Here is a 24,797-nt window from a genome sequence, read left to right as displayed (position 1 = left end):
AGCCAAAGGGGAGCAGGGGGGCAGCTGACCCCCCAATCAATACAAATCTAAGATTCTGTCCCCCCTAACAATGTCCTCGACCCCCCAACAAAAATCCTGGCTACGCCCATGAGAGCGGTGGAGGCAATTCCAGTTTACTTATGAGCACACCTGCTTGATCTGCACATTCCCATTTAATTTTTTCGTATACAGATACCTTAAGTAAAATGCAGTGAGGGAAAAGGCCTTTGTGAAACAGCACTAGGAAGGACCCCATCTCGTTCACATCTATTCATCCTGCATAGGTAATTGTGTGTTGAGGCAGTGAACATAAGAACCTGATGGATCAGGCCAATGGCTAGTCTAACCCAGTATCCTCTTCTTGCCACAGCCAACCAGATGCCTGTGGGAAACCTGCAAGCAGCACCCAAGATCAAAGGCATCCGCCTCTCCTGCGGCTTCCAGCGGCTGGTCTTCAGGAACATTGCTGCCTCTAACCATGGAGGCAGAACACAACCATCATGGCTGGTACCTCTCCTCCATGGAGTTGTCTAATCCTCTCTTCAATCTATCCAAATTGGTCACCACTGCCTCCTGTGAGAAGGAGTCCCACAGTTTAACTATGTGCTGCATGAATAAGTTCTTCCTTTGATCTGTCCTGAATGTTCTAATGTTCAGCTTCAGTGGATGCCCACAACCTGCAGGTGTTAGGAGAAAGGGAGAGAAACTCTTCTCTTTCCATCTTTCTTCAGAGGAAAGTCCCAGAGGTGAGAGTGCTGAATTCATGTGGTCTGGAGATTGCTTGTTCCTGGCCGCTGCAACTCTGGATGGAAGTGTAGCAACCAGCTCAACAGGGCCAGGTGACACAGAGCGACCAAGAAGGTTCCACTTGGCCCTGTATGAATCTGTTGCTGAATCTGGCCAAAGTCCTCCACATGAGCAGCTGGGCCCTGAGCAAGGAGAGGAGAACCCCAGGCATGGGCTGTGTGTATATGCATGCACCAAATGCAGTTGTCCAAGCCTCTGTCTAACTCCCAGGCCTCTCTGCAGGTCATGCCTCTCAGTGGCCCTGTTGCACTTCCTTCTTGAGGCCTCTTGCTTGCTGAGATGAAGGGATGGTTGTGGGCTTCCCAGAGGCATCTGGTTGGCCACTGTTGGGACAGGAGGCTGGACTAGATGGGCCAAGGCCTGATCCAACAGGGCTCTGCTTATGTTCTTAGGTCAAATTAATGAACATGGTTGCTAATCATTTAAAAGGTCCAATCTGAGTGAAATTTAGGTTACATACACACTCTACATTTAAAGCACCATGATACCACTTTAAACATGGATGTCTTTCCCCACAGAATCAAAGAATTGTGGAGTTGGAAGGGACCCCAAAGGGCCATCTAGTCCAACCCCTGCAATGCAGGAATCTCAACTAAAGCATCCATTAGATGGCAATCCAAACTTGGCCCACCACCTCTAGTCCCTCTAGTCCATTCCACTGTCACAACAGCTCTTACTGGATAAGAAATGTAAAGCACTTCGACTCTGCACTGCACGAAGGAGGATGATTCTGAGATTCTTTTTATCTGTCCTGAACCTTCCAACATTCAGCTGCATTGGATATCCATGGGTTCTAGCATCAAGAGGGAGAAAAACCTTTCTCTCTCGGCTTTCTCCAGAAAACACCAACAGACACAGGATATGGTCATTGCTTCATTTTCCTTTTTTTATATATATACAGAAATCATACACATACACACAAACTCCAATCTGAACCATTTAAAACAAAACAAGACCAAAAAAAAGAGAGGAAGTTGTAGTGGTAGAAGGGGTTAAGGGATAAATCCATTATTTAAAGGAAAGGGATTGTTGTTGTGCAAAATGGTCCCCACAGCTGGTGCTACTCGGAAGCGCTTTTGTTTGCTGGGGGTCTTTTTCAAAAGACGGACACACACACGTATTCATAAAGGCTCGTTCCAACTGCTAAGCTGGTGAGAAAGTCCAACCTATGTACAGTGAACGGGAGAGATGTCGAATGCAATGCTGGCAGGTGGTGGAAAGCCAGGGGTGCCTCTATCTAGACGTGTCCATGTTCTCGTCCATAAAGTTATTGCAGTGTTCTATGACTTTCCTGGAAAGGAAACAGAGGTCAGTGATTTAGGAAATGGCAAGGAACACAGACTGAGATATCACTATTATAAAACTTTTCCTCCCTCTCTTGTAACAACAGAACTTGTGGAAATCCCCTGAAGCAAAGTGCTGGGAGTTTCTGGACAGATAAAAGGGACTTATTCACACAGCACATAGTTAAACTGTGGAACTCACTGCCACAAGAAGCAGTGATGGCCACCAACTTAGATGGCTTTAAAAAGAGGACTGGACAAATTCATGGAGGTGGAGAAGGCCATCAATGGCTAGTAGTCACAATAGCTATGCTCTGCCTCCACAGTGGGAAGCAGTAATACTTATGGAAAACAGTTGCTGGAAATGGCAGGAGGGGACAGTGCTTTTGTGCTCAGGTGTTGTTTGTGGATTTCCCACTGCAGCATTTGGTCAGCTGCTGTGAGAATAGGATGCTGGACCAAATGGGCCCAGGGCTCTTCTTATGTTATTACTATTAAATTTATTACCTGTTCTTCATCAGTGGGTCTGAGGACTGGTTGCAACAATTTAAAGTTCATAATTAAAAACAGATTACAGTCATAGGAATAGAGCGGGTCTCCAAAACATCTCAGGTGTCAAAGGCCAGGGTAAAGAGATGCGCCTTCAGCATCCGCCGCCGGAAGCTGCATAGTGGAAGTGCCAGACACATCTCTGCAGCAAGGGAGCTCTGCAACTTAGGGGCTGCCACAGAGAAGGCCCTCTCCTAGGCCAGCCCCAAATATATGAAGGAGGTGGAACTACCAAGAGGGCCCCCTCTGCTGATCTTAACAGCTGGGAGGATCTGTAGGGAAGGAGGCGGTCGTCAGTCACTATTGACACACTGCTCCGTGGCTGCATCTGCATTATAGCTTGAAGAAGTATCATACCACCTTAAACAGCTGTGCCTTCCCCCAAAGAATAATGGGAGCTATAGTTTGTTCAGGGTGCCCAGAGTGGTTAGGAGACCTCTCTTCCCCTTCAAAGAGCTACAGGTTCCAAGGTGGTTCAGTAACGGATCTCTCTTCCCAAGGATCTCTGTGAATTGTAGCTCTTCTGAAGGGAACAGAAGATGCACCTTTAACAAGCTACTGGCCCGGTATTATTTAGAGGAGGCAGCAACTGTTTAAAAGTGGTACGATACCAATATAAATGTATAGTGCAGATGGGGCCTATTTCTCCAGAGGACTTACCTTCCCATCTCCTTCGTTTCTGGCCGGGCTGATGCCATTTTGATCATGTCGCTCAGGAGAAGGAGGCCACCTTCTTTGATCAGTAGAGGGCAGTATTTGTCTGCTGTGAATGGGGAGGGGAAAAGATGGGAGTTTACAGTGGTACCTCGGGTTATATACGCTTCAGGTTACATACGCTTCAGGTTACACACTCCATTAACCTAGAAATAGTGCTTCAGGTTAAAAACTTTGCTTCAGGATAAGAACAGAAATCGGGTTCCGGCGGTGCGGCGGCAGCACGGGGCCCCATTAGCTAAAGTGGTACAGTACTTCAGGTTAAGAACAGTTTCAGGTTACTGTATTTTTTGCCCTATAGGACGCACCGTCCATAAGGCGCACCTAGTTTTTTGGGGGGGAAATAAAGGGGGGGAAATTATTCCCCCCCCCCCCAGGCGCGGGCTCCCGCTGCTTGCGGAGAGGTGCGCGAAGCCCGGAGAGCGAGAGGGGTCGGTGCGCAACGACCCCTCTCGCTCTCCAGGCTTCAGCGAAAGCGTGCATTCGCCCCATTCATTTTTGGAGGGGAAATAGTGCGTCCTATAGGGCGAAAAATATGGTAAGTATGGACCTCCGGAATGAATTAAGTACTTAACCCGAGGTACCACTGTACTCCCAACTACACTGAATTATAAAAGGAAAAGTGATCATATTTTGCTCTTAAAAGAGGGGCTGTCTACACTTCCCGATGCTGGGTTTGACTTCATTGATGGCAGAGGAACTCTACCCAGGAAAGGATATAAAAATAAGGTAGAAGGAAGAGAAATACCATCCTACTTGATGATCCTAAAAAATGTTTGGATACATCCATAGAAGTTATCCTGTAAGTTCAAAAAATTATTTTTCATTGAAGGTTCCCTGTCCTCCCATTTTTAGCACATTATTCTTAACTGAATGTTTGCAGGGGAAGGGAATTGAAGAGCAAGAAGTAAACAAGATAAAAATAAGAGATTAAGTAAGCAGAGATTAAAATACAGTGGTGCCTCGCAAGACGAAATTAATCCGTTCCGCGAGTCTCTTCGTCTTGCGGTTTTTTCGTCTTGCGAAGCACGGCTATTAGCGGCTTAGCGGCTATTAACGGCTTAGCGGCTATTAACGGCTTAAAGAAAAAGGAAACAAACTCGCAAGAACTCGCAAGACATTTCGTCTTGCGAAGCAAGCCCATAGGGAAATTTGTCTTGTGGAACGACTCAAAAAACAGAAAACTCTTTCGTCTTGCGCGTTTTTCGTCTTGCGAGGCATTCGTCTTGCGAGGTACCACTGTAAGATGCCACATCAGAGTTGGGGAAGCTGTGACCCTCCAGCTGTTTTCGGACCACAACTTCCATCTTCCTCTGAGATGAGGGGAGTTGGGGGTCCAGCAACATCTGGGAGGTAAAAGAAAAACCTGCTGCCCCCACTCTAAGAGAAACCACCTCTCTTGGGACGGAATGCCTCTTCTAAATAGAGGCTTTCTGGCATTCCTCCTTCCATCTCATTCAGGAAGGAACACTGCTTCTTAGAGCAGGAAGGGGAATCTATAGTCTCGCAAATCTTCATTTCATTCTTTTTTCATAGTTCATATACCTCTTAATATAACAAACTCTCCAAGTGGTCTGCACAATTTGCAATCACATACATAAAGAGTCTAGGAAAACATGAGAACAGAAATACTGAATTATGTCTATGGGCTGCTAGCAATGCTTCAAAGAAAATACATCAGTGATGCATTCGCATACCCTAAACTGTGACTAATTTTAACTACTGCTTGCTGAAACAACTCCCAGCAACCCCCCAGCAATGGCAAGGGATCATGGAAGTGAAGCCTAGGGGGTAATTCAGTCAATACAGTGCGAGACTCTTAATCTCAGGGTCATGGGGTTCGAGCACCACTTTGGACAAAAAGATTCCTGCATTGCAGGGGGTTGGACTAGATGACCCTTGTGGTCCCTTCCAACTCTTAACAATTCTATGATTCTAACATCTGGTGCGGATATTTCCTTAGAGGAACATTCTTAACTACCTAGTCTAAACCTCAGCTGCTGCAGTAGAGGTTTCTCAGGAGGGACTTACGGTAGACAGACACAAGGTTGAAAAGGGCCCACGTAGCCCAGTGCTGGCTCACTGGAGAGATTCCTTGAGGGATGAGCCTGAGGATTGGCTCAAAAGACCTGAAAAGATGACAAAAAGCAGGGTAAAAAAGTGATCAGGAGAAAGAATGGGAAACCCAACATTCTGCAGGTATTTTGTGGAGGTCAAACAACAATGACAACAATAACCATTTAAAAATGGTAAAGGAAAATATTACAAAACTAATATTAAAAATACAAGGTTTTCCAGGCCAATGTGTGGGTAGGGGAAGTGAATTGCAGTTTAAGGATATGTCTGAGCCTAGCAAAAGCACTCAAGGGGGGGGGGGTGGAGCAGTACCCCTGAGGGTGGTGTCCTGGGGAGAGTCCTGAGGGCCAGAACTGAGAGGGTCACATTTGGTCCATGGGCCTGAGATTCCCCAGCCCAGTCTCTGCCTACCTGTAGTTGATGTTCCTCCTGGAATTGACATCCCACCGCTGGATAGCTGCCCACATCCGGTCAACCACCTCCTCCCTGCGGGGCTCACTGATCATCCAGGCTTCCGGGCCGTCAAACATGATGTGGGAGAGGACTCCACAGGCATTGTAGGATACTTCAATGCCGTCAGCTTCACTGTCCAACAGGTTGCTGTCGTGTATAAAATAGACGTATAAGCCGAACTGCATCAACCTTTAAAGCCCTGGGACCTGGATACCTAAAAAGCCACCCTCTCCCAAAGGATTTTCTCCTCTGCAATCTTCCAACATCTGAGTTGTCTGTGGTTGGGACATGGGAAAAGGCCTCAGCTCATTGGGCAGACCTAAACATCCCCAGCAAGGGAGGCCAATCACACACCTGACTGATGGCTTTTCATTGCTATACCAGTTGGTGGGGAGAGTACCTTCAAACTGAGGGCCCAGCTTGGTGCATCTGTTTGACCACTGTGAGGACTGGGTACCATACTAAATGGCCAATAGTCTGATTCAGCAGGGCTCTTCTTATGTTCTATTTATTCACTCATCGCTGGAGGCAGGATGCCTCTGAAATCTAGTTGCTGGGAATGAGGTGCTGCCGTTTCACTTGGGTTCTGCTTGTGGGTTTCCTGTTGGGACATCTAGCTGGCCACTGAAGAAGAGGGGGCTGGACTAAGTGGGCCACTTTGGTCCATTCCAGCAGCCAATCCCTTCAGATATTCTCTTTTACCAGAGCAGAAGAGGATGGTGGTGCTTAGCCCTAAAAGATGCACCCACCTGAATACACTGATGAACTGGGATGTCATCAGTTGTGGGCGGAGCTCTTCCACCTCTGCCACATTTCCCAGGAGGCCCAGCATGTTGCGATGCAGTTCTTGCTTGTCGGGAAATTCCTGCAGGGAAGGCAGGTGCAAGGAACAAAGATTGTAACAGAAGAGGGAGAGGGATTTAAAATGGTCATCATGCCAACCTCCCAGCCTACAGCAAGTTACCCTATGACCCCACTACATGTTCCTGGCCTACAGCTCCCAACATGCCTGCTGGCTGGGGCTCATGGGAGCTTGAGTCTAGCAGTATATGGAAGGCCACAGGTTCCCCACCCTGATCTAAGAAGAGGCATTTCACTTTCTCATAAGGGGAAGCTTCAAGAGACATTGTTGCATCTCCTGAGAAGGAAATGCCTCTTCTTAGATCAGCAGTGGGGAATCTGAACCAGAAAGAAGCATTTCTGCATTGCTTGCAAGCTGCTTTTTAGATCAGGGATAAGAGACTTGTGGCCTTCTAGATATGATTAGACTCCAACTCCCACCATCCCTGGCTCTTGGCCAGGCTTGTTGGAGGCTGATGGGAGTTGGAGTCCAGCAACATGTGAAGGGCCCTGCAGGTTGCCCACCTCTGCCCTAACACACTTCTCACTTGGGGCCAATGTGAGACACTTTGCCACCCGAGGTAGAAAACATTCTTGGCAACAGATATCCATGCACACACAGTGCACACGTCTGGTACATTGCTTCAAAGCATACCATTCATGAGAGTGTTCCAGTGATCCCACCCCCATGTATTTACTGAATGCATGAGAGAAGGTTTCAGTTTGAGTGGGAGAGGTTTATGCACATCACACCTCCTGGAAGCTCGCAAACAGGACCTGAGCACAACAACACTCATCCTACTCATGACTCCCAGCTACTGCCTTTGACAGTGGAGGTTGAATGTAAGGGTCCTGAAGGATCAGGCCACAGGCCAATCTAGTCCAGCATTCTGTTCCCCCAGTGGGCAATCAGATGGAATCCTACAAGCAGGTTGTTGAGTGCAACAGCACTCTTCCCCCTACCCCTGCTGAGATTCCCAGCAATTGGCATACAGGGACAGGGGAGGGAAAATGAAAGATTCTAGGGTAATAATCTAATTAATACATGAAGGAGTTAATTAATGCATGAAATAGGTTGTCCTCCCAGGCTTGGCCAATGTCACTTCCCCTCACCTCGGGAGGATATGGGCAACCAAGCCTTTTGTTGTACTCATGCCCCAATGGGAAGCCTATAAACAGGACCTGAGAACACCAGCAACTCCCCCACACTTGTGACTCCCAGTGACAGGCATTCGAATGTGATTATTCTGTTTCTGTAGTTCATGTAACTAATAGCGCTTGAAATTCTGCATACCTTCAAGCACTCCAAGAAGAGCTTCATGCCACTGTAGTTGAGGAACATTTCACAATTGTTTGGGGTCTCGTCCGTGATGTTCCACAAGGCGCTCCAGGAGAACTCCATCACCTGATCACACTGCCGGAGTAATGGAAAAGGAAAAAAGATTCAATCTATTGGGGTCTCTAAGGGGCTTCAGCCTCTGGCTTCTGTTTGGCTGGAAATCCTTCTTTGTGTCCTCACCACCAATAGGAGTGTGGTGGGCAGGGACAACGGACAGCATGGTTTTGGAGGCAGCACTTTGGAATGCTGGAAAAAGTGAGGCATCCCCCTCAAAAGCAGCAGCAGTGTGTGTGATCAGCACCACCAGGGTTAAAATTCTGATGCTGCCCCCTGAAGGTCACTGGGTAATCTTGGGACAGTCTACCCCCCCCCACCTATCCTACTTTGCAGAGTCGCTGTGATGGTGAAAGCCGGAGAAAAGTCAATACATTTCCTTGGAAGAAGGGGGCAGGAATGAAAATGTAGTATGTTTGAAAGATTTGTTCTTTGGGGAAGAAGGTAAAATCTGGAGCTACCTGGGAGATCCTCAGAGTGATCTGTAAGTCACATGAACATAGAAAGGTGCCTTCTTTTGATTCAGACCATTAAGGTCCATCAGTATCAGTACAGTCTACACTGACTAGTAACAGCTCTCCATGGTTTCAGGCTGGGGTCTTCACCACACTCTACCGGCCTTTTGTAGTTTCATTAAAACTATTTGATTTTATTTGTTCCTGGCTCTGGTGACCTTGTGGGGTTTGCGGGGGGGGGGGGGGCAGGACAGAAAACCAGATCTGAGTCATACCGTTTTATCCAACAGCTTCTTCTGAATCAGTTTCAGCATGGTCTGTTGGTGGGAAAAAGAAGCTATGTAAATGTTTAGGATAATTGAGGACAAGGGGTGGTCACTGGATAAAGCAGGCCCAGGGGCCAAATGCTGTCCATCAGTTTCTTCTCTCCGCCCACCCAATGTGGCCCCCAGAACTTGGCCAAGGCTGTATCTCCCTCACCAGGCCACGTCTCTGTTGACCCTGCCCATCATTCACTTGGCATGCCCTCTTTTATCCCCTGGTCCCACCCACTTCCAGCCTCTGGTCCTGACCACTTTTGGCTTCCCTGGCATGCCAGCCCCAGAAGGTTGCCTATGAGGGAATCTGGATGGTTTAAGTGGGAAAAGAATCCAGAAAGCGCCCTGGAAAGAAATTTCAGCTCAGCCTCCGTTAGCATTGAGCAGACGCCTGAAGGTTGTATTCACGAAAACCCACCATGACAAACCCCATCTTGCCCACAGCCTCCTTGTGGTCGTTGTCCACCTGGCACACCAGGGCGTTACAAAGGTGCACCGCGATGCGCTGAATCGACTCGTCCTGCCGTGTTGGGTTTAGGATATTCAGGAGCAGCTCATTGACCCGCCGGTACTGGAACTCCACCTCCTCAGGGATGCTGAAGTTGCACAGAGTCAGGCAGCAGTTGCGCTGCACCTGAGGGAGGGAAGAAGGGAGGAAGTAGTGGTGACCAGGCAGCCAGAAAGGGCTGTCCTGCTTTAGGTGAGCTTTGGGCAATGCAGTCTCCCCAGTTTCCAGAAGGAAGCTGCCTTTCACTGAGTCAGACCGTTACCCCACTGAGCTCAGCACTGTCTACAGTGACTGGCAGTGGCTCTCCAGGTTTCAGGCAGAGAACATTCCCACATTCCTACATGGTGATCCTGACTGAACGTGGGACCTTCTGTTTGCAGTGCAGATGCTCTGCCCACCAACCCAAGGCGCTTTCCATGTCTGCCAGAGACACCGGAGAGCTGCTGCCGGTCAGGAAGATATTCTTACATGGTAGAAGGTGGCTTTGTTAAGCGCAGAACTCTGAACCACTTGAAAAAGCCAGCAGTAATCAATCAATAAATCAGAAGCTTCAGCTAATAATTAACTGAAGCTTGCTTGGATTGTTCGTAAGACTGGGCATGGGGATTTTAAGTCAGTGGAGATGCAAGTTAATTTGTTGCCCATTTTGATCCTGGTGCGTTTTTTCACAAGGAAGTTGAGAACTTTTGCTCTCAGCTCTGCCTCTGAGCCACCAGGAGCAGCCAATCAGATGCTTTCCCCTGCTAGACTCCACCGCAACAGGTTCCACTCCTGATGCAAGACGCACTGCCCCTCTCCCTGACTCTGCCTCTTGACTCTTGGGGGCCCCAGCAGACCTGGCCACCCAGGACCCACAATTATGTCAGTGAAATTATAAATTTGGCAGTGACCACTTACAGTGACTTCCTGGTAAGACTCCATGCCACTCAACACCACCTGGACAACCTGGCGCCGCAACTTGATGCTCTGCTCCAAGCGGTATTCTGCATTGGTGAGGTAGAACAGAGTGGCGCTTCCTGTAACCTGGATATTCTTATCGTATTTGTGGCACTTCAGAGCTGTTATAACTAGCTGTGGAAACGGAGCAGGAAAATGCCATTGTCATTCAATTTTTTCTTGATTTTATTTTTAGCTTTTTTGCAAACCACTTTTAGAGGTGTTTTTTTTTAAAAAAAAAAAACCACAACAATCAAGCAGGGTATACATTTTATGAAATAAATACAATTCTATAAGTCTATGATTCTCCTCCATGAGAATGTAAGAGCCCCGGCCGATCAGAGAAAAAGTTCTCTCTTATACAACACCCTGGGATCTTAAAAAATAAGGATTTTTATATTTCATTTAAAAATTCATATAAAACAGAGAAAACAGCTGTAACAACAGACAAAAAACAAAACTGTAACATAAGCATGTGGAATAAGCACAACTGAACTTGGTTTAAGATAACAAAGTATATGTAAAGAATATTATCAAGTCTAGTTTCAGATTTGCCCGGCTTGTGACGAGAGCTGTCTTGAAAACGATGGTTCCATTGTCTATGTCGTCAAGGAATGCTAGATCAGACAGAAAGCACCTGGAGGGTCCAATCCTTTTTGAATCTCAAATTATGCACAATGTTCTCCATTATAGCTCTGCTCCACAGTGAGTGGTCCAGTGTTTGATTTGGGGCTGTTTTCCACTGAGGTGCAAGTACTCTTTGTATAAGCTTTGAAGATTATCTGTTGCTGCTACCAGTGGGGATCTCAGAAAACAGCAACAGAAATTGCCGGCATTTGGCTGTTCATCCCATAATCGGAATGGAAACCAATCCAGTGAATATAATAGGTATCCGCTGTTGTTGCTGCTTTCAGTCGGGGGTCTGAACCCAGGACCATTTGCATGCAAAGCAGATGATCTACCTTTCCTTTTAAGTAAAGTAAGGTTCTAGTCCTCCTGGGTTCTAGTCCAGCCCTGAATACAGGGCTGAATTAAATAGAACATTGGAAGCTGTCTTATACCAATCAGTCAATCTCAGTGCTGTCTTCACTGACCAGCAGCAGCTCTACAGGATTTTTACAGTGAGGTTTATTTCCAAATCTTACCTGGAGCTGCTGTTGAGGATTGAACTTGGGACCTTCTGCATGCAAGGGAGATACTCTATCACTGAGGTATCGCCCTTCTCTTAAAACATAGGAAGCTGCCTTATACGAGATCATACCATTAGTCCCAGTGTGCTGACTGACAGCAGCTCTCCAGGCTTTCGGATAGAGCATTCCCACCCCCACCCCCAGCACTACTTGGATATTCCATTGGGGATTGAACATGGAGCCTTCTGCATGCAAAGCAGATGCTGTACTACCGAGCTATGTCCCTTTCTCAAAAAAGAAAATATAAGAATCATAGAATTGCAATTGCAATTGCAATTGCAATGCAGGAATATCAAATAAAGCATCCATGACAGACAGCCATCCAAACTCTGCTTAAAAACCTCCAAGGAAGGGGAGTTCCCACACCTTCCGAGGGAGTCCATTCCACTATTAAATGGCTCTCACTGTCAGAAAGTTGCTCCTTTTGTTTAGTTGGAATCTTCTTTCTTGTAACTTGAATCCATTGGTTTGGATCCTACCCTCTGGAGCAGGAGAAAACCAGCTTGCTCCATATTCCATGTGACACCTTTTAGCTATCTGAAGATGGCTATTGTAACTCCTCTCAGTCTCCTAGTCCTCATGGTTCAGAATAAAAGACTACAACTTGCTCACCTTGAGGGCTCTCAGGTGTTGGTTGCAGTGCTCAATACGAGTGATGTCAAAAAGGTTGTTGATGGCTCGAGACGTGATCTCAGGACGATGCTCGGTATATGCCTCAATGGCGTTGAGCACTTGCTCTTCACTCTTGCCCCCAGTAACCTGGCATGGAGAATGGGGACAGTTCAGAGGCGGCACAGGAGGTGTGAAGTATGGGGCAGTGGGTAGAGCACTGGTTTTTGGGATGGGGAAGACTTGGCTTCAAATCCCCAAGAACATGTTTCACTTATTTTGTTTATATATTTTGGATCCCAAAGGGGTCCAGAGCTGCAAACAACAAGCAATAAAACAGCTTTAACATGTTTAAAACATCTTTAAAAACAACTTCAGTGCAGATGCAGACTGACAGAAAGATCTCAACTTAAAGTGCTTGTTGGAATAGGAAGGTCTTCAGCAGGCGCTGAAAAGGCAATAAAAAATGCACCTGTCTAACATTTTAATGGGACAGAATTCCAAAGTGCAGGTGCTGCTATATTGAAGGCCCAATTCCTGCATTGTGGCTAATGGATCTCCTGAGAAGACAGTATCTGCAGGATGCCCTCACCTGCAGAGTGCAGTGTTCAATTGAGTATATAAAGGGTGAGACAAGCTTTTAGGTATTTTCTACTTAAGATCACTGAAATCACTGCTGGGAGCAGATTAGATTGTGGGGTCAGTAATTTGCTTATGTTACCAAATTATGGATGGTGCTACGTGAATAATATAATGATCTCCCAGTGTAGCCTATGTGTGAGTGTGAAATCTGATTGAGAGCTATGTTTTCTGACCCATCGGCACAAATCAGATCAGTCCCTTTCAGAATCCATGAAGATCATATTCCTCAAGCAGACCTTATATGCATCCATGAGCTGCATTATTCCGCCAAACGATTAAAAATATTTTCCCCTCAGCTAAAAAGATGCCTCAGTAACAGATACAGTTATTATGTATACTTTTTGCCGTCTATTCTTGCTTTACCTTGTAGGCTGGGATGTGTGAGAGATGGCAAAGGGAGGTCTCGAAAAGGCCCAGGAACTGGAGAGGCTGCTTCAGGTTCCTGAAAGGGGTGATGCTGCTCATTTCAGGGCTGATGCTGGGGGAAAATAGGAAAGACATTAAAAATCTCACCCAAGAGAAGCAGGCCGCTGGTCAGTCTGGCTAGTATGACTCTGACTGGCAGCAGCTCTCCAAGGTTCCACCTTCAGCTCCCCCAAGAACCTTTTAACTGGGAGATGCTCAGGGTTGAGCCTGGGACCCTCAGCACTCAAAAAAGAAGAACGTGTGGATTGAGTTGTGGCTCATTCCAGTCTTCTGTGCACATCAACCAGAGTCAGGCCAGTGCCCATTTAGTTGTCTTCAGGAGGGATGGGCACCCTGTTACCCTCCAAACATGGTGGGACTCCAACTCCCATAAATCCTGGCCAATGACCATGATGGCTGGGGCTGATGGGAGTTGGAGTACAATATGTGAACACCCACTGGTTCTCCACTTCTGAGGTTCCCTCATGAGGAATGTGTCTTCTAAATAGTGGCATTCCTCCATTTCTTGCACACAGTATGGAATGCTCCTTCTTAAATCAGGGATGGCAAACCTGTGGCCTTCCAACCATTGATGGACTGCAGCTCCCATCATCCCTGACCTATTTCCCATACTAGCTGCTGGAGGCTGATGTGAGCTGTTGGGAGTCTAGTAAGACCTGGGAGGGCCCCAGGTTCCCCTACCCCTGTTTGAAGCCACCAATATGGCTCCCGTCTGACTCACCTTGTCTGGCCCACTTTCTCATCCTCACTAGAAGAGGAGCAATTCTCTAACATGATGTGGCCAGAGATATCCAGAGAGGTGAGGTTGACCAGGTTCTCCACAAAGAGGTTCAGCACCCTCTGGGTCAATTTGAATTTGTAATAACTGGAGAGGCGGTCCCGGGAGATGTCCAAGTGCCTGGGAACAAGGAAGAACAGAGGCATGACGGCAAGATAGAAGTGTGTAAAACTATGCATGGCAAGGAGAAAGAGGCTAGAAAGGAGTCATTCTCCCTCTCCCGTAACACTTGAACTTGGGGTGTGTGGGGGGGGAAATCTAATGAAACTGAATGTTCAGGGCGATGCATGGTTCAGCTATAGAACTCTTTCCCACAGGAAGAAATGATGGCCACTAACTTGGCTGGCTTTCAAAGAGGATTAGACTGATTCATGGAGGAAGACAAGGCTATCAATGGCTACCAGCCACAATGGTTATCCTCCGCTCCCACGGCTGGGAAGCAGAAATGCTTCTGAATACCAGTTGCTGGGAATCACAAGTGGGAGCAGTTGTGTTGTGCTCAGGTCCTGCTTGTGCGCTTCCCAGAGACATGCAGCTGGATGCTGAACTAGACGGACCAGAGGCTTGATCCAGCAGGGCTCTTCTTATGTTCTTATGATAATATTTATTACTAGGGGCTGTGGCTCCTGCTCACCAACCCCTCTTACTCTTTGCCATTCCTCCATACCTGACCAACATCCCCCCCCCCCAATGCCTTCCCCCTCCATTAAACAGTTTGCATGACCTGGCTTGCTGTCCCTCACACTACACTTGCAATGGCTGCTTCTTGGCAGCTATGCAAATTGCAGAGTGTGCCCAACCCCTTCCATTGCCACATATATTGGAAAATGATATTTATTTATTTACTGTAGTTAGTTTATATATCGCCCTTCATCTATAGATCTCAGGGCAGTTCACAACATAAAAATACAGTATAAAAACACAAACTACGTGATAAAAATAAGAACAAAAACAAACCAATAATCCCCCCTCCCATAGCACATCTGAAAGGGTATCGGATGTTAATCAGCCAAAGGCCTGGTTGAAGAGGAAGGTTTTCGCCTGGCACCTAAATATATCTATTTTAGCTCCTTTCTTCTGCAGTTCTGCTACGGTTATTTTTATAAGGTTCTTACTGTGAGTAAATATTGGGTTTTCATGGGTTTTATAGTATAAAAGTCAAATAAGTTGTACTCAGAGAAGTGCTGTTGGTTTCAATGGCTCTATTCTAGGGATGACCTTGAGCTTTGGCTTACAGCAAGGAAAGCATTTAAGCACATGCTGCCTGGGGGCTCATGGGAGTTGCAGTCCAAAGCACCTGGAGGATAGCAGGGTGGAGGAGCTCGAGCTAAATGCCTGCAAAAACAGTCACATACTTGGGGTAGAAATTAAATCAATTAGAAAGGCATTATCTTGTGGCAACGAGTTCCACAAGTTGGCTCTATCCTGGATGGAGAAGTTAACAATCAGGTCAACCCAGCCTTTGCTAACTCAGTGCTCCCCAGGTGTTTCAGACTACAACAACCATCCATGCAGGCTGGGGGTTGGTGGCAGTTATAGTAAAAAAACATGCAGGCTGAGGACTGATGGGGGTGCTAGTCCAGCCAGGCTAGTAAAGGCGGGGTAAAGTGGCTGCAAAAACAAGCGGGTCAACAGCACCACCAGCTGACCTGAGCTTGCGCAGTTGGGCGATGGCCTGAACATGCTCCTCACAGAGGTCCATGTTATAAAGCACCAGGGAAGCCAAGCTGTCCTTCCATTGGGTGAGGAAAAAGATGTCGTTGAGCTGGATCCCAGAGAGGTCCAGTGCAGTCAGTGAAGCCAGAGGTCGGAGCAGGCTCTCCACATTCACCCCTTTGGTCATCTGGCCCAAGTTGAGGAACCGCAGGCGGTGGAAGCCCTCAAATGTGAAGTCCTTGACCAAGACCTGGCGGGTTGGGTTTAAGTCGTCCTCGCAGCCCCCTGGATTCTCCTCCTCATAGAAAATGTTGGTGCAGCCGAAGAGGCTGAGGGAGACAAGGGTGGGGCTGAAGCTGCCCAGGGTCTGGAGGCTCTTGGCTGTCAGTTTCTCGCAGTTTGTCAAGAATAATTCGACCAGGTCCTAAGGGACGGAAAGGTAGAGTGAAAAGTTAGAAAAGTTCGGCTGACTTTGTTTCAGGCAGCTTCTCATGTCCCTATGAAAGATTAGGTTTGGGAACGATCTTGTGCCCTGGAGAGTGGTGCCATCTGTGGAAGATGCCAAACAGAGGGAATGTCTGTTGCTCAGTGATAAAACAACTATTTTGCATGCAGAAGGTCCTAGGTTCAATCCACCATTGCATCTCTAGGTAGGGCTGGGGAAAAGACTTCTATTCCTATTTAATTCAGCTCTTTATTCAGAATCATGAGGACTAGAATGTGATTTTATTTTTTAGGGAAAGGGCATACAGCTCAGCAGCAGAGCATCTGCTTAGCATGCAGAAGGTCCTAGGTCCAATCCCCCATGGCCTCTCCAGGTGGGACTGGGAGAGACCCCTGCCTGAACCAGCAAGATTCACTGCCAGTCAGTGTAGACAATGCTGAGTTCAAGGGACCAATGGTTCAATGCTACAAATTGGCTTCTTCTGTTCCTACCTGTTTTCGGATGGCTTCCAGGTCCTGATCTTGCACAATATCCTCCCGCAAATGGATTCTTGCCAGCCTGGTGCTCCGTGGATCTGAGAAGAGCGTGAAGAAGTTCTCATTGTGCTCAAAGATAGTGTCGGCGTTTACCAGCTCCACATACCTATGTTTAGAGACAGAGATCAAGGTGGGGAAACGATCTAAGCATTTTTTGTTAATCAAACATCAGCAGACAGAGGGGCTTGGGTTTGGCCGCCAGAAATAAGGATCCAAATCTTTGCTTAGCCCTGAAGCCCTTCATGGCTCCTTCCTGAACTAATAGAATTTTTCCACCTACACTACCTCACAGGGTAAGTCATGAAGATTAAATACAAAAAAGGATACATTGCTACTCATGTGTAAGCCTTATATATTAGGGCACTTAAGAAATTTAAATACAGTGGTCACATCTAGACCATACATTTAAGGCACACAGCTTCAACCAATAATCATGGGAATTGTAATTTGTTCATGGTGTTAGAAATTGTAGCTTTGTAGGCCGTAAACTCAGAGTTATATTCCCACTACCTTTAACAAACTACAGTTCCCAGGATTCTTTGAGGGAAGTAATGTGCAGCACAGCTGTGACTCAAGTCTGTTTTCTGAAGCATGTGCCACCGTGCTCAAGACTTTACCATGAACCTCAGGAATGAGCAGAACTAGTAAGAAATTCAGCAGCAGAGCATATGCTTTGCATGCACAAGATTCCAGGTTCAACCTCCAGCATCTCAAGTGAAAAAGACTCCTGCCTGACACTCCAGAGAGCCATTTCCAGCCATACAAGGCAGAGCTAGATGGAGCAAGGGTCTGACTCTGTGTAAGGCAGGTTCTTTTAGAAGCATCTCTCTGCCAGGGACTGAAGTGACCAGGCTAGGATAGTGAAGACAAGGTGCTCCCAAATACAATAAATAAATAAACAAACTTACTCATTGACAAGTCTGTCACAAATCTCACTCGGCAGGAAGATGTCTGGGTGGAGACGGAGTGTCTCGTTGTCCAGCAAGTAGCAAAGAGTCCCCTCCAAGTTGTAAAGACAATAATCTGTGCAGAGGGTCATCAGAGGGTCTGGGCTGTCGGAAGCCATCTTGTGGCAGTGAACAGGGGAAGACCAGGGAGAGTGAGGGAGAAGGGGCAAATGTGGGGCAAAAAAAGTGCTTCTTCGTCCCCACCTGGAGTTCCTGTTCCTTTGTTTTAGGGATATTCCCCACTGGACTTTGCGGGAATGCTGCAGGCCGATGGCGGTGGGGTGGAGAGAAGAAGATAAATCAGAGAGTGGGGTGGGACATTTTCCACCACAAAGCACAGAAGTCCTTGCAATATTTTCCCACCCTCAAGCCAAACAAAGATTCAGTTTCAGTGGCCTGAAGGCAGACCAAACAGGGATGGGTGTGTGGTAGTCTTGGATACCAAAACTCAACCTTGACTAAATGTCTAATGAAACGGGGGTGGGGGGTAAAGGGGACTTTATGAGGTATTTTAAGGGACACAAAGGAGGGGTAGACAACATGGTGTGCTCCAGATGCCTTGAACTACAACCCCCCCTACTCCTCGACTATGGCTAACGGGAACTGTAGTCCAGCAAAGTCTGGAATGCAGCAGGTTGGGGAAGGAGCCTCCAGTCCATTCAAGCAACATTAAAATTACACACACACACACACAACTTTATTTTATTACATTGTTCTTCCGCTGCTCCCCAAGGAACATAGGCTAGCATACATTGTTCCCCCTCAATTTTAATCTCACAACCTGAGAGATAGTTTGATGAAGAGGCAGTGTATCCTGCTTTACAGAGAAGAGGCCTCTATTGGAAGGCTCTTATTTTGAAGAGCTGCCTGAAGTCCAATTTTGGCTTAAAGGGGAAGAATCCCAGGAAGCAGAGGAGCATCAGCAGAAAACAGCTGGGCAGTAGAGTAAGCAAGCAGGCTGCTGCTCAGCTGGTCACAGTCTTCCCAATACCCCACTGAGGTGAGCTTTACCTTTCTTTCTATTCAAATTATAGTCATTATATCTAAATTTGCATATACATGTATAGATCAGCATATGCACATTTTCTGCAAATGTGTCCCCACATCTGTCTTTTTCAATAATGTGCAAGTGACTACCTTAGTAGCCCAGAGAGAGAGAGAGAGAGAGAGAGAGAGAGAGAGAGAGAAAGAAAGAAAGAAAGAAAGAAAGAAAGAAAGAAAGAATGCATTAAAAAGCAGTGTTAATAAAAGAAAAAATATGCACAACATTACAAACTTTTACACCATTTATCAAATATGTGAGAAAGAGACAATTACTTACAAAGTGCCATGAAAACTTACAAACTACCTAAACTAAAGTGAACTTGCAATATCAGATTTTACTAGGTTCTTACAAATTCTTGACTTAGTTTTTCATTTTTTCTTGTTTTTTAAATAAGTTCAAGAAGATTCAAGAAAAGGGTAAGTTCAACGCTATTCCTGGTAGCTGTGAGGTCCACATTTTATGGGATTGCCCCAAAATCCAACCCCCCTTGTCCTACAAGAAATATGCAAAGTAACTAAACAGAAGCCACCCCAGAACTGGTCCTATTGAATATTTTCCAAGACAATAGCACACACATTATTCAGAGCTTATAACCCACCTACTCTCAGCATCCAGAAGCATCGTAGCCAGACACTGGAGAGACCTGTCACGAGTGAACATGGACCACTGGTACCAAATTGTATGGGAAACAGCCTTCCTAGAAAAGCTAACCAACATACTGAAACTGAAAAGGGGACAAATAAAAGAGGACGCATTCGCCCCAGAGTGGCTGCCCTTTATTACACACACAGTCCAACAAGACAACAAGAACCCACCGTTAGCACACAAATCAATATGCTTAACTTAACTCAACAACCCCACCGCAAAGAAATCTGCAGTCAACTGAAGGTAACCAACCATGCCCTGGGCTCCCCCCCAAAAACTTTCTCACTGCCAATGAAAACTAATAAATGAAAAGAAAGAGAATCTACCCAAGTGACGATGACACAAAAACCTCACACATACACTAAGTAAAAGAATGTAAGTTTACTACCACCCATCCCCTCAATCTCTCTCCCCACCTCTCTTCTCCCCCAACCTTATATTGTATACAACATTAATGGCTCACATCAAATGTAACTTATCCATAGAAAAGACTTTGCAACCTGAAAAAAGACACAATGCAATACTTTTCTAACCCAAGAAAATCTTTAATAAAAACTTTTAAAAAAACAAAACCATTTTCATCCAGCGCCTAAATATCAAGACATTAAGCTCTTGTCTAATTTCAGGTGGCTGGAGCTGCAACATTAAAAACCTAGCTTTTACTGCATACATAGCACACCTCTGGGGCATGCAGTACTCTCAGCAATGTCCCACCTGAGCAACAAAGTTGACCAGCAAGGATATGAGGCAATTTCTTAGGTAATCTGATCCCAAGGTGCAGGAAGCAAAACACTGAACTGCACCCCATAGCACACTGGATTCTCTTCCAAGATATAAAAAGATGGCAGGCACTAAATACTTACTTTAAAAATAAGTAACCTTCCTAAAAATGCACAGCTTAATTAACTGTGTGTGCCTTTTTAGTTAAGGAAAATAGTTATTATGGCTACTAGCCACCACTCAGTTAAAACCTATGTTTGACCTCCACTGTTGGAAATATCTCACTTGCTGGCAATTGCAGGTGGGCAGAGAGCTCCTGTGCTCAGGTCCTGATTGTGAGCTTCCCATTGCAGCATCTGATTGACCACTGTGAGAACAGGATGCTGGACCAGGTGAATCACTGGCCTGATCCAGCACTTCTCTTCTTATGGCCTTGTAACTGATTAAAGGTTGCAACTCTACTACTTGCCCAAAGACTTGAAGTCTAGTGCTACTCCTGCTTCTCAGGGCAGGCTGTGCCAACCTCAAGTAAACTGTGCACCTGAGTAAATCCCTTTTATAGCCTTCTGACAATCTAGCACTCTTTTATAAGCTGTGTAACCTTCCTAGCCAGGGCAACAGAATTGCATGATCATAAGTCATCGCTGCAGCCAATGCTGCAGTTGCAGTCAAGAAGGGAGGTGTGGTGGAAGAAGACAGCAACACAGACCAACATCCAGAGTGGACTAAACCAGACCATTAGATTCCAGCAGAGCCTACAGTTTTGAAGAGGAAAGTGCTTTGACCTTCCTGCTGATGTTCCCATGGATCCCCCACAAACAAAAAACTTGGAACAAATCAAAGGCAACCTGCCTCTTCACCTTCCCTTTGCATGAAAGTCTGAAGTTATTTCAGAATATGATACCTAGTGCATGTGCATTAGAAGTCAGTTTTCCACTCAAATCTATGTGTGTTCCTTCCAAATGATGTAGATATCAGATACAGGAGGAAAAGAATGAGACTGACCCTGCAACATCAGATTTAAATCTGATGTACTAGTATTCTTCAAGCCTTTATTCCACATTAACTTGAGATCTGTATGTACCATCGTAATTGATTTAAATGGGATGGTACGTCAGTTTCATACACAAGCATTGTTGAACACTCTGTTTAACAACACGTAGAGTTGCCAACTTTACAAGTATTGTCTGTAACTGACGTTTATCAGCCATTCATCTGCAGCAAATTAGCAGGTGGCATAAGGTTTATCTCCAGGCTGTGAAGAGCCTCATGGTGCTATTTTCTGCAGATCAAGCATACACAGAATCAGGGTAGTGATTAGAATGTCAGGTTTGAATCCCCACACACTGTCATGAAGTTCACTGGGTGACCTGGGCTCTATCACAAATCTCTTAGCCCAACCAACCTCACAGGGTTGTTGTGACGAGAAAAGGAGAACTCCATGTAGAAAAGGCAGGAACAGAAATGCAATACTAAATGTATGACATTCAAAAACAGCAATTTAAGTCCCAAAGAGTTGCTCTGGGCAAAGGTAACTGTTTGATCCTCCACTAACATCTACTTTTTTTTGTCCTCCTCAATTCCAAGTGGGCATTTGGGGCATTGGGACATTTTATAACCATTCAGCAGCCATCAGGCACTCCACACCATCCTCTGCATTTTCTTTTTCCACCCTCAACATTCCTGCCATTCTGCATACACATAGTGCCTTCCAATACAACTTTTTAAAACTAAAACAGTCTATTTTCTGCAATTGATCAATAAGTATCATTATCTGCAGGAGGGAGTATTGGGGAAATGGATTTACAAGGGGAGTCCTTTCTATGCATTATATTTTGAGGCATCTCAGCTGACACAGAGCCCACAGCACCAGATTATAGTGGGTAGACACCACATTTTCCTATGGGGCAAGTGGATTCCTGAGGCTTCCTCTCGTTTTAAGGAATATTTTTTTATTCATCTTATATACTGCTGTTACATGCTACTTGTAATTTACGAGCAGCATTACTATATCCTGCACCAGAGGTAGAAACCCCTTTGGTTTCCAGATGCATCTGGACTTCGATTCCCATCATCCCTGACCATTGGCCATGCCATTTGGGGTTGATGGATCTGGAGTCCAACAATACCCGGAGGGCTGTAGGTCCCCACTACTGCCCTATGTCCACTCATTCACCCCAAGTGGATCCTGAGGCAAAGCTGTCTGAAAGGTGCTGTGCGCCACTTTCCCTGTGAGTCTCCCCCATTCCCAGCAAAAGAACCTGCACAGATATCTGCCTTGGCACATATGCCATAGGCAAAACACAGGTGGATTTTGGACAATACATCATTTGTCAACCCCTCCTCTCAACAAGTGGGCCTCAAGGCTGAGATTTTCCAGTGATGGAATTTCAAGGTTGTGGTGAGATATGGGTTACTAGCTTTCTGAAGAATGTGCACATATTGGTACCCTTGCCACGGGAAGATCCCAGATGGATCAGCTGTCACCCCTCCTCTCAACAGGTGGGTCTCAAGGGGCTTGATATCCTTCCAGTGGTGGGGTTTCGAGGTTTCGCCAACCCACCCACTGGGCCCACCGATTGCGCCCTTGCAGCGAGTAGCTCCCATGCAATTTGGGTGGGGTGGTGCTGCCCATAATCTCCGCCCCCGCCCCGTTGCAGCAGGGTGGATCCCAGCGGGTCCTCCGCCCCTCCCAGCAATGCACGAATTGCTCCCAGGGTACCACTTCCACCTTCCCCATCAGTCACACGCGCACTCACCTGGCTCCCCGGCTCCCTGGACGAAAGAGAGTGTCCGGGTTGGAGTTGGTTCCGTTTCCGGTAGGGATAAGAGAGAAGGGGCGGAGGGGGGGGGCTGGATAGAGATTAAGCGAAAGAAAAGCTGCGGGGGGAGTCCCTAGTTCCCACCCGGGTCCCCTCTCTTTCTTTCCCAATTCTCTCTCTCTCGATCGCTCTCTCCACCCCGCCGCAAGCAGCAGCAGCACCAGCCGCTGTCAACAAATCGCAACGTCACTTCCGGCAGCCGGTCTCCTCTCCTTTCCTAGAGAATCAGAATGACGTGTCTTTCTCCCCTCCCCTCCCAGAAAATAAGGCTACGAGCGGAGGGTTCCGACCCGCCCATTTCACCTCGCAGACTTGGATCGCACATCCACGCTATAAACCTCTGAAGCTCTTTGGCTTCCACCGCCTCACCCAGCAAAGAATCATGGGAACTGTAGTTTGTCCAGGTTGCTGAGGGGCTGTACTTTAGCTTTGCGAGGGTGACGCTACAGTTCCCATGATACTTGATGGGAGTGTGTGCTCTAAATGTGCAGTTAAATGTATGGTGTGGATGTGACCTCTAAAGGAGATTTCCCCTTTATCACAGCGACCTGGCCGTTGGCCATGATAGCTAAGGCTGATGGGAGCAACAGCTGGAGGATCAAATGTTCCCCACACCAGTTCCAAAGGGAGCCCCCATACCAACTTGTCAAGCTTCAGCTGCAGTTTATTTACCCAAATCCAGCCTGTTACCAATTCCACATAGCAGGTTTTATGCTTCCATCTTTCACACCAGAATCCTTGTAGTTCAGTTGGGCTTATACTAATACAGAGCCTATTGTCACCTGCACCAAATGTGTTCTGACTATATACAATTTTGGTTTTAAGTGCGATCCCCATAATGTAACCCCTGCATAAGTAGAGGGCTTACTATATTTGGGACCCTGTCAGTGTATTACAGCAACCAGAGGGGTATAACAGCTTGTTGGTCTGTTGCAAAGCAAACAACAGAGTCCTGAAGGCCTGTAAAGACTTAACCAATTTTTAATGTAATGGGCTCTCATGGTGTACAGTCCATTATTTAAATGCATTAAGTGTTACACTTAGCAAACGTGGGGGGGGGGTGTAAACAGTGGGGTTAAATAGCAATGAGATACCAAAAAAATGTCTGTGACAATTCAATTTAAATTGGCAATACAATTTATGTCAAATACACACACGCATAAAAGCACAGTGATCTTTCACAAGAACAGTTCTAGGACACAATCATCTAAGGAAGGCACATGTGAGCAGGACAAGTCTCTCTTCTACCCTATCTATCAAACTTCATGCTACATAGACAGCTCTCTTAGGATACTTTGGGCTTGAATAAAAGCAAGTTTCCTATTTTGTTAACTCTTAAACTGGGTTTAGGGCCTGTCTCAACATACAAGTTTGGTGATAAATATTCTACAAATTGCAATAGAATAGTTATTTTAGTTTGGAGAGTCCCTAGAACTCTGGAACTAGGAGGGTTTTTTAAATTGTTTCTTCCTATATGCATAATAATATAAGGTTATTATCACACATCACTGAAAGACGTGTAGTACCTCATCACAATCCAGGATTTGCAGTAAGTCAATGGTGAGGGAGGAGAGCAAAGCAGGTTTTAAAATGACAGAATTAAGCAGGATTAAAACAGAGCAACCGTGAGAGGCTGGGGGCTCAAGAAGAAGAAGAAGAAGAAGAATTTATTATTTCTACCCTGCCCATCTGGCTGGGTTTCCTCAGCCACTCTAGGCAGCTTTAAACAGAACATTAAAAACAGAATAAAACATCAAACATTAAACACTTACCTAAACAGGGCTGCCTTCAGATGTCTTCTAAAAGTCAGATATTTGTTTATTTCCTTGACATCTGATCTAGCCCCAAAGGGGGGATAATGTGATAGGAATTTTATGGTCTTAGATATATGGCAACGTTCACAATCACACGTACATAGATCAGCACAGGAAAGCCAACCTGGAACCATTTTGATTCCTAAACTGAGCAAATGTTTCTCTGCATGGTCAAAATGGAAAAGCCTCCC

At 46.2% G+C, this 24,797-nt stretch overlaps 1 protein-coding gene across 5 annotated transcripts; it reads right to left on the bottom strand.

The window, feature by feature from the left end:
* Positions 1-1,667: 1,667 nt before the first annotated feature.
* On the bottom strand, positions 1,668-23,125 carry ZER1 (zyg-11 related cell cycle regulator). 5 transcript variants are annotated; one of them, XM_081847013.1, is made up of 17 exons: positions 22,730-23,118; positions 18,955-19,097; positions 17,522-17,820; positions 16,569-16,719; positions 15,626-16,056; positions 13,920-14,096; positions 13,136-13,250; positions 12,134-12,280; positions 10,293-10,466; positions 9,306-9,521; positions 8,846-8,887; positions 8,017-8,136; positions 6,632-6,747; positions 5,841-6,029; positions 5,385-5,482; positions 3,300-3,402; positions 1,668-2,098 (listed from the first exon to the last, which is right to left on the bottom strand). In XM_081847013.1, exons 3-17 carry the CDS (start codon positions 17,677-17,679, stop codon positions 2,041-2,043), a joined length of 2,295 nt encoding a protein of 764 aa, XP_081703139.1. In that variant the 5' UTR covers positions 17,680-17,820; positions 18,955-19,097; positions 22,730-23,118; the 3' UTR covers positions 1,668-2,040. The 5 variants fall into 5 exon arrangements, with proteins under 5 accessions (XP_081703139.1, XP_081703140.1, XP_081703136.1 ...); XM_081847014.1 differs by lacking the exon at positions 18,955-19,097 and having other exon boundaries at positions 3,300-3,399; positions 22,730-23,125; XM_081847010.1 differs by lacking the exon at positions 18,955-19,097.
* Between the last annotated feature and the right edge of the window lie 1,672 nt (positions 23,126-24,797).

This window comes from Podarcis erhardii (genome assembly GCF_964252035.2).
Source record: "Podarcis erhardii genome assembly, chromosome: Z".
Taxonomy (NCBI): Eukaryota; Metazoa; Chordata; class Lepidosauria; order Squamata; family Lacertidae; genus Podarcis; species Podarcis erhardii.
This window is presented reverse-complemented; position numbering and strand designations above follow the sequence as displayed.